Raw genomic sequence first — 16,214 nt, 5'->3', positions numbered from 1 at the left:
TGAATTAGCATATAGCATCATCATAATTATAATAATTATCTCATCACGTTGAGCATCTCCTGCCTGCATTGGCACCAGCGCCTAAAACCACATAAGCCGTGACCAGGACACAATCAAGATGCCTGTGGAGCAGTAAGATTCTCTGAATATCAGTGTCACTCAAAATGTACTATTAAATCAGTTACAAATATTTCCCCTTGTCAAGAACTACACACCGGCCATGCTCAATCTCGCTCATGTTTAATCGAGAATATAGAAAATAAGGGGTGTAAACTGGTCACTTCTCCTTAAGTGTTTTGAGCAACTTGAATGTCCTTTTCCAGAGCGCCGGCTGACTGCAGTTAGATGACAGGGTTGAAAGACAGCCACTGAGCCATTCAGGCGAGAGGAGAACAGCGTGCAGGCTCTAATCCTCCTAAGGCTGGAAAAGATGAAGTTTTAAAGCCATAATTCTCCCTTTAATCCATTCAGAAAAGGCTCTGACCCAGTTGGGGACCTTGTTCATGGATTCCTTAAGTCATCACCAATGGTAGCTGTACCTGGCTGCAGCTGCACCTATAGATACTGTGGGATTTGGGGAAGTGATTCAAGTGAGGCGTTTGTGTAAGTGTTGTGTTTAATGTCTGAATTTGAATTTAGCGTTTTATTCATTTTTTGAATTATATTTAGGATTTTACTCATGAACATAACTGAACTTTCTGTGGCAGCCATCTATCTCGATTTGTATTCCCTCGGATCCATCCCACAGAGCTGTGCAAGTATACATTATTGCTCCTGTCCGTTCATAACTAATGGCGATGCCAGTGTTTTGTGGTTAAAGCACAGATAAAAGTAGCTGCCCTGTCTGCCTACCTGCCTGAACAGCTTTGAAATTAAGTGGTTGAACTTTCAAAAGGCCAAATTTGTCCAAAGTTACGTAGTTCACTGTGTGCAAATGCAGTAGTGCACTGTTTGTCAGTTGGGTACTCATTCAGCCACTCAGTCAAATTCACTTTAGCAAGTTAACTGCTGAAGTTACTCCTCTGAAGGTCCTACTGAGTTTGTTTTAGAAGCCCGTCCTTAAACAATGACAGTGAAAGGGCTAATTGCTACTTAGCTAGCTGATATGTCGACTAATATGTTGTATTTGCCAAAATGTTCTGGTATGTCACTTCACTTTATTTATTCATTTACCTTACTGCCTGACAGAAATGTTTGGGGTCATTTCCCTCTACAGGGTCATGAGGAAATCAGAGTAATGGGCCATCACAAACTGTTAGTGTCAAAAAGTGTAAGAATCCATCTAATGGAGCCTGTAAGACATCATAGGCAAGTTATCAGATAAAAGCAGGGCAAAGGTAGTCTGTAAGGAGGCAAGAATCAGAATCAGAATCAGAAATTTTTGTTCATGACAAAGCAACAGCGCTCTGTCTTTGCAATACAAACTACCTCTCGTCAAAGGAATGAAGAGAACAGACAATATGTTGTGACAGTAAAGCTGCAAGGTCGCACGTGAGTCATCTCTTCAGCATGCACCAGCGTTCCTCAATTACGACTGATCGCTGTCATTTCCGATTGGGTCTTACTAAAACATGAGAGCAAGGCAGTAATGAATGCAGCCCACTGAGGACGTCGTCTGTGTTGCGGTGCGGTCAGGTCAAACTTGACCACGCAAAATGCTGCTGTGGCTTCGCGCACTTGCTGCAGCTCAACGGCATCCCTCCTCCTCTGCTGCCTGGATTATTTCACTGTGATTATTTCACTATTTACAATCAATCAGAGGTCAATCTCACTCACCTCTTGAAAGCCTTGCTTTTCCACTTGTCAATGTTCAGTTAGATTGAACTCTGCACAAGGTGAACAAGGGAGGATCAATCCACGACTACAAGAGGGTCTTTCCTGCAGCCTCATCATGAGCAGGAACCACATTTTAGTCTGACTGCACCTTTTGATGCCTTTTTGTCAAGGAAATGTAAATAAAAAGTGTTTTGGGTCTCATTTCCAAGCTTTTAAAGTACCACTTGCTGGGTTTTATGTTGATCACAGGAGTACTACTACATGGGTTGTGTTCCCCTGCCAATACCCACCAAGCATTTTGATAGTATCATTATTTATATCACAGTCATTATTGCCCCGTGCCTGATTCATTTTGTCATTTGCGTCATTGGAACAACCGCCCTTGGCTCACTTTTTGGAGGAGCCTGGCTTCTCCTCATCGGCCTTATGGCTGACAAATGACTCTGTGAAAAGCGATATGGTCTCCTGCAGGAAAAAAAAGAATAGAAATTGAATCCTGGCCTCTGTCGGCAGTCTCATCTGTCATCTTTTCAATATTGATGTCCATTATGTTTATGGATTATTTGGCTGTCTTCTGTTCTCTGGCCCAGCTCGCCCTGTCAGATGGGCCACTTGGGGCAGCGGCCCGTTGATAATGCCATTTTGACTGATGGCTTTCATAGTTTAATTGTCAGCACGGTCTTCTTTTAATGGAGCCCCCCCCCCCAACACAACTGAAAGACTACATCTTAGATGAGGCAGAGCTCAAACTGCGTTTACCGCTTGCAGTGTGATGCAGATACAATGTGATTGTGCCACAGATTCAGTAACATTATCAGCTGCTCGGCTCATGTTTATTGCTTCCTGTATCACCTTTCATGGATCACATGTCCGTTTACAGGAAGAAAACAGACCTCTGTAAGATTTATCACACCTGTCAATAGGCCTCATTTTATTTTGCTGGAACAGTGCTGTCGTTCTGTGGCCTGTAAGCAAGTCTTTTGGAACACTCAATGCAATTTAGCTCATGCATAAGGAGTAATTTATCAGGTACACGTAATTAAAACTAATGCGGTTTAGTTTTTGTTGAAACTGTTGATTTAATTTAACGGTAATTTTGGAGGCTGTAGTTTGTGTTGCCGTTTAATTGTATTGTATCATGAGAGGTGTTTTAAATATTTTAAAACATTTTAATACAACCTCATTTGTATCAATGAAGATAGGTTATAGTACACTAGTCTGCTGGGTGTTTCACTGGAGGGATGTTTCCATATGATTTGATTTGCACTGATAAATCCTGTCCTTAAATCATTAACTGTTTTTAGTCGATTTGGCTATATTGGCTCCCAATAGGGATTTCATGCATTTGAATGCTATAATATGATATTACAGCACATGGCCATCGCACTTTCCTATATGAACCAAAAACAATCTGTAAAATGCCACCGGGAGTATGAACGAATGGCTTTAAAAATGTTTAGTCTGAGCCCAGTGTAAGCCTTTTGATGGGTGATACAGTAACAATAGTGAGCCATGTGGGGTTTACACTGAAACTGATTGAGCGACCACACACACACAGCCACATATAGGATGTATCAGCCCATGTTTCTTCCCCATTCCTTTCCTCTCCGCCTCTCCCCAGTGTGTTGGCAACCAAGGTCGTCATGGTCTTGCTCTGTTTTCCAGGGTTGTGTGAGCTTCATTCATCATCCGTATGATAGCTGCATGCTAGAGTGCCCTAAATCTCCTGTCTGTGTTTGGGTTTGTGTCTGTGTGTGTGTGTGTGTGTGTGTGTGTGTGTGTGTGTGTGTGTGTGTGTGTGTGCGTGTGTGCTCTCACTCAAAGAAATTGTCTCTCATTCTGTCCATATGCTCGTTCAAATAAATGATCCCTTTTCCAGTCTCGCTCCCTAAAACTCCTTTTTTTCAGTTTCACTGATGTATCCACATGCAGGATCACCAGCAAGCCTCACCTGTCTCTTTGGACATACACTGCAGTACACGCTCATGCAGAAATACTGTGAAATACTGTAAAGTGCAGCCCAAGATAAGATCAGCTGACCGAATACAAGGCGTGATTACAGATGAAGTCAATTCTAAAGCATGGCCAGATATAGACATAAACAGACGTACAGCAAATTCACAGCGGGCAGCATGAACAGACTTTAATGGAGTTAAAAATATTTAACTTGAGTGAGCAAAAGTGTTGCTTTTACCTCAAGGCTCTACTGTGAATTTTATCTTATAATGACAATGTACATTCATTGCTTCCATTCTGACGCATTTTCAAAAAAGTTCTTTGTTATATCATCACGTTTATTTGTTTTTCTTCTTGTTTGCCATCCTCAGTGGCTGGCCCTGGTCCTACTTTACAACTTAAAGTAGCTGAACCAGTGGATCAGTGCCTCTTCCCACCAGAGAAACTCAGCCAGCTGCTGCAGTTGACTGAGCTCCGAGCCTGTCATGCTGGTTTCACCCCTAACAACACCTTTCCCTTTCCCATTTGTCGTGGTGTTGAATTCTGTCGTGAATTTGGGTGCACACATATACGCGCATAATATTTACAGCGTGGCCGAGCTCCAGACACCAGTAAGGGGATTAAAGACACTCTTTAACCCCCGGATGAAGCTCCACAGCAGCTTTGAGAATGAATGTCTCTTATCCTGTTCATCTCCCCTTTAACTCATCTTTTCACTCTAATCTCTTCCTGACTTCCTCCTTTAAGTTGTGTTGCCTTTGCTCCCTCTTCTTCTTCCTCTGTCCCTCCCGTTAAAGTGCTAAAGTCACACAAAAGCTGCATTTGCATGGAGTTAAGTATTGTGCTGATGAAAGTGTTTTGGTCAAAACAAAAGGAACACAGGAAAGAAAGGGTTTGATAGAGATGAAGGTGAGGCTGGGACAGTAGTCACAGAGGAGGCCGGCCGACCAGTCTGGTCCAGGCGTGGATCGATACTGGGTGATGTAGGAACTGGTGGGGGGTGCTGCAGTAGAGGGGCTAATCATTTCAGTCATTACCCAGCTGTGTCTCCTGATTCGAGGGATTAGCAGACGCAGAACCAGGGGAGATGTTGTGTTAGTGCTACAGGAGACTCTATCAGGGATTTGAGGAGTGGAAAACACTGCCTGTCCCCAGTCGCCTTTGGTAATTGTGCCTGCAGTGCCATGTATTGGGATCTGGGCAAGATACAAGATGTATCAGCTGTAATATGAAGGAGAAAAGGACAGAAAGAAGAGGGAAAGGAGACAATGTTGGCATTCGGGTCGTGCGTGTACATGCACGCATGTAAGAAATACCAAGGCTCCCCTCTCGTAGGAGAGTAGAGGAGGGAGAGCTTACATGCTTGCCTGCCCACAAGCCTTTATGTGGAGCTGATCATTTGACAGAGCACAGAGCAGCTCGAGAGATTGGCTAGCTCGGGCCCCTGCCAGAGCTCTGAGAAGATTTCACACACTAAAACATACTCAAGGTGGAAATAAAGGAAAACTACATTTATGGCAGTGATCCAAGAGTCACAACTGGCTAATTCAATCAGCTGCAGTACCCTGAACTCTGTTTGGAGACAAAAAAAAAAAAAAAACAAGCCCATATAATTGAACTGTCATACACAGTTGAGCATTTGAGAACAACACTGACAATATGCCTCGAAAGTAAATGACTTACAAAACATGCTGGTATTGCTTGCATTGGTGTGTTTTAAAGGGGAACTGTACTGATTTTTTTTACACTTTAAGATCACTTTTCTAGTCATGAAGAGCAGCACTCAGTGTGTGAGCGGTGCTGTGAGTTGTTTAATGTCCTCTGTGGCTCAGGAGGAAATAATAACCCAAGTGATGGAGACAACAAATCTAATAACAGGAAGCCTGCTGCATAAACAGAGGGCATAAAACCAACTTATATTTCTTTAAAAACCCCGAGGTAGGAACACTTTGGTTGCCGAGTGGTTCCAATGCATGCCACATGACTGTATGGTCGCAGCCATCGCTGATTCAGTTCAAGCTGTTAACCTTTGATGCTTGTCATACCCCTCTGTCACCCCCTGTTACATGTCTTTCTTCACTGTTTCTGTCCAGCAAAATACAATGCTGATAATGAGGAAGTGAAATAAGTAATCAGAAATATCATATTCATATTTTTAAATATAATAGAAATGGTATATCTACATATTCATGTGGGGATGCCCTAGGGATATTATACGTGGTCTGAACTGGTGAATTAATACATTAGAGCTCCAGTTGTTTCAGTACTTTTTGATAATTTTTTCCAGCTGTTTCCAACTGCGTTAGACATGATGAATAACAAACTCCACACACATTTATGCAAATAGATTTGATAAAATATGCCACTTACCTTAGTTCAGTACTGTGTCGGAAGTCACAAGAGACCGATTTTTAGAAGGAATGGTCAAAAAGACTGGATTGCATTTTCAACAGTGTAACTTTATAGTATCTTTCATTAGATTCCACCTGTCAACTTAAAGACCCCAGTTTTTCTGTTCAAAAATGTATCTTATTGTATCACAACTATTCTATGCAGCTTAGTTCTATAATAAAATCATAGACAATTGTAAGACGAATGAAGCTCCGGTGGAACTTAAACTAGATTACACTGTAGAATCATATAAGAACAGTTTTTGCAGTTAACACCGAGACGATTTGGTGTTCAAGTTCAACTGGTGGGCTACACGCCAACGCAGCTTCACACCTTGTACTGTTGCCAGTCCTGAAACCCGAAGGTAAAGCAAACCAAAGCTGTGAATACAAAATGTACATCTTGCCACCTGTCTGCAAATGTTCAGCATCACCTGCAGCTTCAGACACAACTTCAAAAGGAAAAAAAGCGTTGAAAACAGGACATTTGAAAGGAGCTCAACATCCTCAGCAAAGGAACTTTTCGCTCTTTCAGGCTGCATTATGATTTTGGACAGAGGCAAAAGAGGCGAGTGAAGCTGTTCGCATAATGAGACCCAACAGCCACAAAATCTGAGCTGAGAGTTATGGAGGAGGCAAATCAAATGCTAACTAGATTCAACAGTGAAAGACGGCGGAGTGAAGGTAACTGACTCTGACCTTAAAATCAACCCCAACTTATGCTTGACAGTGGAAAATCAGGTTAAACCTCTCTACCAGAGTTGTTTCCAATTCATCCAGCACGTCACCTGGGATCACAAGAAATAACAAAAGTTTCAGGCGGGGAAAATGAAATGGGCGACACAAGGGAGCAGTGCGTGGCGGCAGCAGTGTGGGTGTCTGTGCATGTGTGTGCATTGGAGAGATTAAAGATATGACATGGGGAAATGATGCCAAGTTCCACCTCTTCGTCTTCTTTTCCAAAGTTGTCCTCGTGGGCCCTAGTAAGTTTAAAAATAGAGCTTTTCTAATGGAGAAGAGGGCCGAGGGGAAAGCGAAGAAGACTGAAAGCGTGCAGAGACTGGAGGAGTCCTCTGTGGTAGGAGAATGCAATTTGAGATTGGCCAGATTGCTTTTTTTTTCCTTCTTCTTCCTTCTCCCCCTCGGCCACTCGTGAAGCGTGATATGCACCGGCGGGGCCCCTAAGCCGCCATAAGCCTGACGCCAGTACCCACACCGCCACCAAGGAGTCATGGCACTCACAGCGCGAGAAAATCAGCATGATGAAATAAAAGAGGGACTCCAAAAAGATCAGCGGGGATATTGGGAGTGATAGATGAGAGTCAGCCGAGGAGAGGGAGAGAGTGAAGAGAAGGGGAAGGAGTGGAAGGATGAAGGAGATAGCTTTGGTGGGATTATGGGGGGATATGGCAGAATGTAAATGCACTTGAGTTGTCCAAGGCTGATTTCTCACGGTCACACTGCATTGTAAGAGGTCTGTGCTCGCTCTGAACAAGCCTGTTGGGTTTTGGACAAATGCAGACAAAGACAGGAGGTGTTGCTGCATATCTGTCTTGAATGTAACAGGCGTTCAATGTTTTTCTCCCTGTGTCACTTTTAGGAGAACAGGGCTCAGCCGAGGCAGGGCAGAAGGAAACCTCCACCTGTGATATTTGCCAGTTTGGGGCTGAGTGCGACGTGGACGCAGAGGATGTTTGGTGAGTTTGTACACACCAGCACACACACAAAATGCATGAAACTGCCTTTTTTTTTTTTCTTTTTTGTCAGAGACAAGTTGACCTACACAGCTAGAGTTGAGTTGTCTAGACACCTTTTCATTTTTTCTATTAAAAAACACTCCCTAATATTGGTTATTTGAAGAGTAAGAATTTAGATTAGAACTCTTCTTTATACTGCACACCCCCGCCACCGAACACCCACTGAGGTTTAGTGCATGGTTGACCATTTCATTTAACCTCAATCACTAGAGCAGGGCACAGAGAGAAAGGAGATTTTCGCTTACTCTGGAAATCCAATTACTATTCTTACAGGACTTGGCAATGTCAGGCCAAAAATGACTTTGACTCACACGAGAAAAAAGTAGTTCAGCGAAGAAATAATGTTTGTCATAAACGTATCCATTCACTGCAGATGAGGCGGATGCAGGTAACGTGTCATCGGCTCCCCCACATGCATTAGCAAGGAAGCAGCGCTAAAATCGTCCTCGGGGGGTCCATAATAAACATGTGGGTGCGGAGCCCAATTAGATGAAGGCTCTCCTGGTGCAACGATTCCAGCCGCACACAGCACTATCAGTGTGTTTGCTTTCTACAGCATGAATGAAGCTCAAATGAACCAGCGTTACTGATTTGGTGTGGAACAAGGATCAGCTGGTATCAGCAGAATGAAGCCAGTGCTTATAAGAAATCCCAGATGTACCGCTAGAAATTAGAAATGCCCTGAGAGCTTGACTCTATCAAACTGCTTGATGTAATGGAAAGATAATGTACCCTGGTGTGCAATAACCGTAATGCAAAGGCACAGTTTCATGATGCATTCCGAGCCTTGTTGCAAATACCAAACAGCTGGAGTCCACTCCTCCTGATGCCACCCACTTTCACAAATGCACCGTAATATTCTACTAAAACACAGAAATTGATTTATTGACAATTTCTCAATCCCCGAAGGAAGAATTCTTAAGGTCACGCCAGCACAATGCACCGTCGATGATGTGTGCACACACACAAAACTGAAAACATGGAGAATGAAAATGGAGCCTCAAGCACATGCAGCATAACTGGAACAAAGGCAGTTACACAATATATACCGCGGGACATTTGCCTTGACAAAAGAAGATAATGGACAAGACAACAGAGGCAGTCTAAGTCAATAATGTATCTCGCTGAAAAAGCAGTTGACACATACAGACATAAGTTTGCCTCCTCGTAAAACGGAAACTCCGAGTACTCTTTAATCTCACAAAAGCTCCGAGGTGTTTCAGTGAGAATGTGTCTGGTGAATAATCAGACAGGTAATTGCAACCCAACAGCAGGTAATTTCCATCAAACAACAGCCAACCACTGGCTTAGCGTAGGATCATTTTGATTAAAATGACAGGTTATTCCAATCAGGCGGCAGCTAATTTTAATCAAACAAACCATCAGTTAATCAAACAACGAGTGGAGAGAGATGACAGCAATCAAAGACCAGGTGATGTTAAAGTGTTTATAATAATGCATTATTCTTATTTTCACATAAGCAGCACAGAGGGATAAATAAATGCTGTTTTGTAAATTGTTAGCCGCTGCATAAGGAATTATTATGCCTTGAGATGTGTGGGACTCAAGGACTGCTAATCAGACTGAAATGCAATTTTGTTTTCACTCCATTATTCAGTCTGAGGTTTTAGTCACGTTTGTCATGTTCTGCTTGGGAGTGGTTTTTCATTTCGCCCTGACCAATCAGGAGTGACTGATTTATCCGTCCTGCCAACGTTATTTTCAGCCAGCGTAGAAGCTGCAGCACAAGTTGCCAATCGCAGCTAACGTAACGTTTGTCATGTTTCATTTTAAAGGAGCTGCTCCACATTTTTGGGAAATCTATTTATTCCATTTCTGAGTTAGATGAGAACATTGATTCCGCTGCCATGTTTGTTAGGTAAATATGGAGCTAGCTTAGCATTAAGACTATAACGTGTCATTGTCATATTCAGCAGGTAATGGCAAGAAGACGTAAGAAACGTATTTATTAGCTAGTTTTAGAAGCGCGTTTAGCTCTGCTTCCTGTCATTATCCTAATTGAAGCAAACCAGCTGCTGGCTGTAGTGTCATATTAAACAGACAGACATGACAGTATCGACTCCAGTCTAAACTCTCAACAAAAAAGTGAACAGCAGGTTTCCCGATATTTCAAATTCTTGCTGTACACACTCGTTAGATCCAGACCAGTCACAGACATAATGCAAAGGTGATTGGCGTGAGGCCAGAGACCGCCTCCTTACAGCACCAGCAACAACAATCCTGTTTTGCTTTGCCATGTTTACAGCAGCGTGCTGAAAAGCACTCTGGCTCAACGTCACGGAAGACATCAAAGATGTTGTCAAACCTGGAGAGAAAAGGCAGAAATATTCTGACATGCCAGTCATATTGTTGCTTGTGTTCCACTATGCCACACTGCACATGATAAAACCAGCAATTGTCATGCCCAGTGCTCAACTTGGCATCAGTCAACTTACAACAACCTTTGCAGCTGTGTTCATCCCGTGAATGCAGACATTTTTGTAGCCACTTTTCTGGCGTTGGCACAGACAAATAACCCTCATATTTATAATCCCACCTAAAAACCTCTGATTGGCCAATTGAGCACAACATTAACCGTTTTGAATTGCTGACAAAAATCTGGGCAGCAATTCAGAGGTGTGGAGCTCAGCTGCACTCAAAAGCCTGTGAAAGCCTCGATGCAGTGAACGCACAACTTTTCAAACCGTAAACAAATGTCGAGACGCTAGTAACTGCTGGTAGCATCAGCAATATTTCATTCATGCTGCTTTATGATAAATAATCCACCAATGTACTCTTCAATGAAATCAGTGAAACATCAAAACACTTTGATGTTTCCTTTTTTTTAAACCTGAATGTTATTGTGCAGTTTGGCAGCATAAAAAAATGCCTGCCTATTTTAATGAAGGGTTGTTTTCATAATGTGTATAGAAATTATGCCCAGCTTTTCACTGGCCAGATTCAAATTAGGGAAAGAAACACATGCTCAGTGATGTGGCAGATATACTGTATGTAGCTCAAACTTATTTTGGCTGAGCTCTTTGTGCATTTGAGCCCGCTGTGGCAAAGAGCCTTGCTATCCTCACACCACCCCTCTGTAACTCTCTGTGCTCTGGAGGCAGGCTGCAGACAAAAGAGACCAATTTGCCCCACAAGGATCGAAAACCCATTTAGATCCATTTGTGGTGTAAAACTGTAATTACCCACAAAAACCCATGCTCTCAAACCCATCAATAGCACCCATCGGTGTTGATAGAATTAAGGTAAGGGAGGAGCAGATGGCAAGCTAGTCATACAGAGGGGCTGCAGGAACACTTGCTGTGTGAACGCTGGGTTTAACCCTCCTGAGAAAGGAGCGGGGGGGGGCAACGCTTGGTCCTTACTGAAGCCTATTCTATGGAGAGCAACAGGGAATTTGAATATAAACCACACAGGTCAAAAAGGAAGGTGGGAGACAGACTTTATGTTCATGGACACACAGACACCCTCCACACATCACTGATATGGACCAGACAATGGGCCACAATGGGCACAAACATCCAAAAGCCCCCACCACCCAACCTCTTCTACATAGGAACAAAATAAGGAATCAATTTGTTGTCATTTAGCTTGTCTTTGCAAATAATTTCAACTCAGTTCAATTCAATTGAATTTGCTTCAATTAATCGCGATCTCTCGCCTTTTTTCCTCGAGACTGACGCTTGTAATAATGTAAAATGCGCATGCAAATCCTTTTGTTTAATAGCATCTTTTTAACTTTGAGCACAGCTTCTCTCCTGTTGAGCTACATGTTTCCAATAAAACCATCAAGGTAATCAAAAGTTACTGTCAGCGGAAACAGAAAGAATAACAAAACCAGCTGTGCCAAGCGCTCACATGTCAAAGTGCCACTGAATTGAATTGAGTTTCAAAACCATCAAGGCCGTTAACATTAGAAATGAGCTAAGAAGGCAATCACAGGTCGCATGCACTAAAAACGTAACACTTCCACAGCATATGGCATCCACTGAGCAGAGACACACTGAGACAAACCACTGCAGGTCTGTCCGCTATCTCTTATCCCACAGTCTTCTGAGTGTACGGGGTTCACGTGTCGGCTGAAAAAACTGAGCGCCACACCCACTTCACACACACACACACACACACACACAGAAACAAACAGGGACACATGGAAGAACACAATAAACACAAGGAGAAACTGGAGACAATAACTCGTGACAATAGGTTTCATGCGTGTCGGCAATAAAGCCGAAAAGATATCAGATTAAAACTCGGTGGTGTGGAGGCCTGACAGTGCAGCCATAATCTGTTATTTTGTGTTAATTGCTTTAAATTGTGTTTGATGCACTAAATGTTTGAAATAAATGATATGATTAAAACATTGATGTTTAGAGGACTGCTATATATATATATAGATACATATATACATACATGGACTCTCGTTCTCCCCTTTTCTTTGCTAGTCTGTTTTCTCTGTCACCATGTCTCTCTCCCGCTCTCCTTCTCCTCCCCTCTTCCTCTCTCCCCCGGTCTGTCTGCCTGCCTCTCTCATTTTTTCAAAGGATTACAGTGAAATTTGAGGCTAAGGATTATGAAAATCAATGCCATGTTTGGTTGCAATAAGTTTTGCTGCTAAGGATTTGTACACAACATGAGGCAGTCAGTGGATATGCTGGTCTCAGCTGCTGTGAACGTGTGTTACAATGTGTGCGTGCGTGTGTGTGTGTGTTCATGCATGTGGGGGCGTGAGTGTTTACATGTGTGTAAAGTGGCCTTTTTCAGTTGAGAGCCAGCAGACAGTCTGGGGGGCAGGGGGGCTTTGATGGGAGGGAAATAATCACAGGGAACTAATCAATACGACACATCCTGCTAAGAAAGTATCCTCACACACACACACACACACACACACTGGTATTTATGTACATACAGCGCACATATTCGCACGCTGCTAACTTTCACTTAACACTTCTCTGTTCCTTTATACCTCAGCAGAACGTGTGAAGCAATGATTTCTTTTATTTTTTTTTTGCTTGTGAGAGCGACAGGAGAAAAACAAGGTTTGTCACAAAGCGATTACCGTCCCGCGAGTGGATGCGACTGCGCACGCCTGTCTGTGGGGGTGCGAGTGTGTGTGCGGGTAACATTAGGATGTGTTGACGCACTGCAGCTTAGTGGTATAGTGCCTATTAGGGAGAAAGTGAGAGGCCTCATTAAAAATGTATGGAGCCCAGACATCAGCCACCGACCAACAGCAGGCCTCTCGGGATGGCCGCGACTCTGAAAGCTCTTCTACGCCGGGAGGGCGTGGGGGAGGCAGTGTGCATGTATACGTGTACATGTGAGTGTTAAGCCTAGTCTTTTTTTTTTTTTTTCTTTTTTTGGATGTTTGGAAATTGTCTTTTAGCTCAGAAGCTTTTAAGATTTTTATTTGATCCTTAGTTTCTCACAATTCCTCTTGATGCCTCCTTTCATGCTAAAACTATTCTCATTTAGATACTTTTTATGATAATGCACACACTTTAATTGTAAGTCTTATCTTGTCTTGGGGGTGGCTGTTAAAATTAGACTGTGTTTTATAATTTTTAATGGTTAACTCAAACAACTGATTTTTTTTTTCTCACTTGCCTCTGGTGATATCTAGCTATGTAGATCAATTTGGCTTTAAAGCGACATTATGCAACTATTGGGTCTAACTGTTGTGGGTACAGATGTTCTCAGATTCCTCTGCTCCCCTTTTCCCTACTCCATGCTCCCCTGTTGTTGTTCTCATTAGACTAGTGCGGCCGCTCAGATATCAACTGAATGAAATGTGCCAGCATCGTGTAATTACCTTTTGTGGCAGCAGAGGCTGCTGCTGCTGCTGCTGCTTTTTATCAAAAGTTACACACACTTGGTTTAACTGGTGGGGTTTTGAGAACTCTGCTATCTGTCCCTGTTTGATTAGAGCTGACCCTTGTCTCGATGCATAGTTCATGATCTGATACAAATAGGTAAATCTGTAATAGAGAAATACGCTCCAGTTCAGTGCAGTTTAACCATCCATCATCAATCGGACAAATACTGATGAGGAACACCCTCAAAATGAAGTATAATGCCAATAACAGTAAACTTAGGTAGTGACACACTGGTAATGTAACTTCTTGGGTGAATGGGTATTGGAGTGTTATTTACCTCTACCTAAGTCTGCATTCTAAATGTGGTATTTGCAGCAATGCTATATGGGGACGTGGCTGAAAACAACCAACCTCTACCAGCAGCTAAAGCTGTTAGAGAAGCAGCAAGATCTATATTGCCACCGGTGTATTTTATAATACCGCTGTGCATTTTACAAACTCAGAATGAAATTAGATTTTTTCAGGAAACATTTCTTTCAGTTCAGTTCTTGTTTTTTTTTTAAGCTAGTGAGAGAGAGAGCGAGAGAGCGGTGGGCTGCACACACTGACACACACACATCAGAGGAACAGGAGCACACAGCGATGAAAAGACTGTTTTTTGACACCTGTATCAGTTTTTGCAAAGTGTCGCACAGACTTTGCGTCAGGATGTGGATGTGGCCATGCATCTGATTCTTGTCATTTTTACACACCTAATTGAAAGCAAATGCAAATTCATTTGTGGTGGGAAAAACTGCATTTAAATAAAATTCGGCAGCAAAGTATCTTTCCACAGGCAGTGTCCTCCTTACTGTGGGAAACAGAATACGCTGCCAACAGTTATTTTTGGGACTAATTCTACATTTCCGATGAAAACTGTTGACAGCGAGATCTGGAGGCGGATGTCTCATAATCGAAGTAAATAAAACCCAAACTTCCAAACATGGCTAGAGCTGTCAAGGTGGAAGACACAAAATATGTGTCTTGTAATTTGGGTGAAGTGACCCTTTACGTCCTCCGTTGTCATGTGGGATTTTTGGATGTTGCACGGCTTCATACGAACCGTGCGTCCTCTGATGCATAACGAAGGCTTTCTTCACATCAGTCTTACTTTGCTGATCCATCATTACAACAGTAGATGAGCACCGCCACGCTTTGCTGCACGCCGTTTCAATCAACATCAATGTCAGCCGCGCGAATCATCACGGCTGATTGTGAATGTGTCTGTGTGGGCGCACGTTTATGGGGCCCCCACGTGGGCCTGTATGCAAATGCGGCCGTAAGACAGCTGAATGCCTGCGCTTTAGTGAGAGCTCGGCACCAGGGGAAAATGAAAAGGCCGGGAGAATAATGACAGATTTATAATTACAGAATCTAGCGTTCAGTGCTACTCAGCAGCAACTGTCTGGGGAAGGCAATCTGGGTGTAATTTCTGCTGATCAGGCCTGCCACACACTTAGGGTCACACTGCACATATGCCAAAACACCTACGCACACACATACACAAACACAAGTTGATGGAGGAGCATGCAGGTGTATGTGCAGTCTCTCTCTCTCTCTCTCTACCTCGCTCTCTCTCTCTCTTTCTTTTGTACAGATGTCCACACAGACTCTCACACACACACACACACACACACACACACACACACACACACAGAGACACACAAACACAGATCTCACACTTACATTTCACCAAAAATTGTGGTGCGACAGCAAATTGCCCGTTTAATTTGCAAGAGCTAAAAGCATCAAGTAAGCGTCTGATTCGCTGAGAAATGATGCTTTCTACTCTGCCATGAAAACACACCACAAATATCAGCTCTCTGGAAGGAAGTAACTGACTCAATATACAGAGAAGACAAAACGTGACTCATTCATAACCATGTGGATGTTCGCAGATCCTTTTACGCTTTTAATTTGACTCGTCACGTTATTTAGAGAAGCTTTTCCAAACTTTAAATGGAAGAACCTGCACTGAAAGTAACCATCTGTTCTAACACATAAGCGCATCAATTTTAAGCTAGCCAGGCTATCAGTGATTCGGACTTGCTTGTCAAAGTAAGAGAGAATTTCGATTTGAAGGCAACGTGCTCCGAACTGCTCGGCTGTGGCTGTTACACACCAGGCTCGCCGGTGGCCTCAAGCCAGTGTTCTGCAGTCGCCTTCGTCTTCATCTTCATCAAGATCATTTTTAGAACTCCTCGGCCGCGTGGGTTTTGCTGAAAGACGTGATAAAGACAGGGTCTAATACCAGAAACAAGCTGTTCTGTAGTCTTTTTGGCACTTTTTTTTCACCAAGCTGTTCCTGTGTGCCTGATGATAGTATTAGCTTATATGTTATTATGTTCCGTTAAGGTTATTTTCAGTGTTCTCAAAAATAAATGACATATTTGAAAGCTGAAGAATGGTGGCTGTGGGGTTTTTTTTTGTGTGCAATTCTCTTCTGCAACGCTAAAATGTAC

General features: G+C 42.9%; 1 protein-coding gene across 2 annotated transcripts in view; it reads left to right on the top strand.

Moving 5' to 3' along the window:
- The window catches only part of tmeff2a (transmembrane protein with EGF-like and two follistatin-like domains 2a), a 94,177-nt gene that overhangs the window by 69,032 nt on the left and 8,931 nt on the right, over window positions 1-16,214 (top strand). For both annotated transcript variants that reach the window (XM_070838422.1, XM_070838421.1), the window contains exon 5: window positions 7,723-7,819. In XM_070838422.1, the coding sequence (XP_070694523.1) occupies window positions 7,723-7,819 (97 nt within the window). The remainder of the gene's footprint in view (window positions 1-7,722; window positions 7,820-16,214) is intronic.

Source organism: Pempheris klunzingeri, chromosome 10, assembly GCF_042242105.1.
Source record: "Pempheris klunzingeri isolate RE-2024b chromosome 10, fPemKlu1.hap1, whole genome shotgun sequence".
Classification (NCBI taxonomy): Eukaryota; Metazoa; Chordata; class Actinopteri; order Acropomatiformes; family Pempheridae; genus Pempheris; species Pempheris klunzingeri.
Note: the sequence above shows the minus strand (reverse complement) of the source record. Positions and strands in the feature narration are given on the sequence as shown.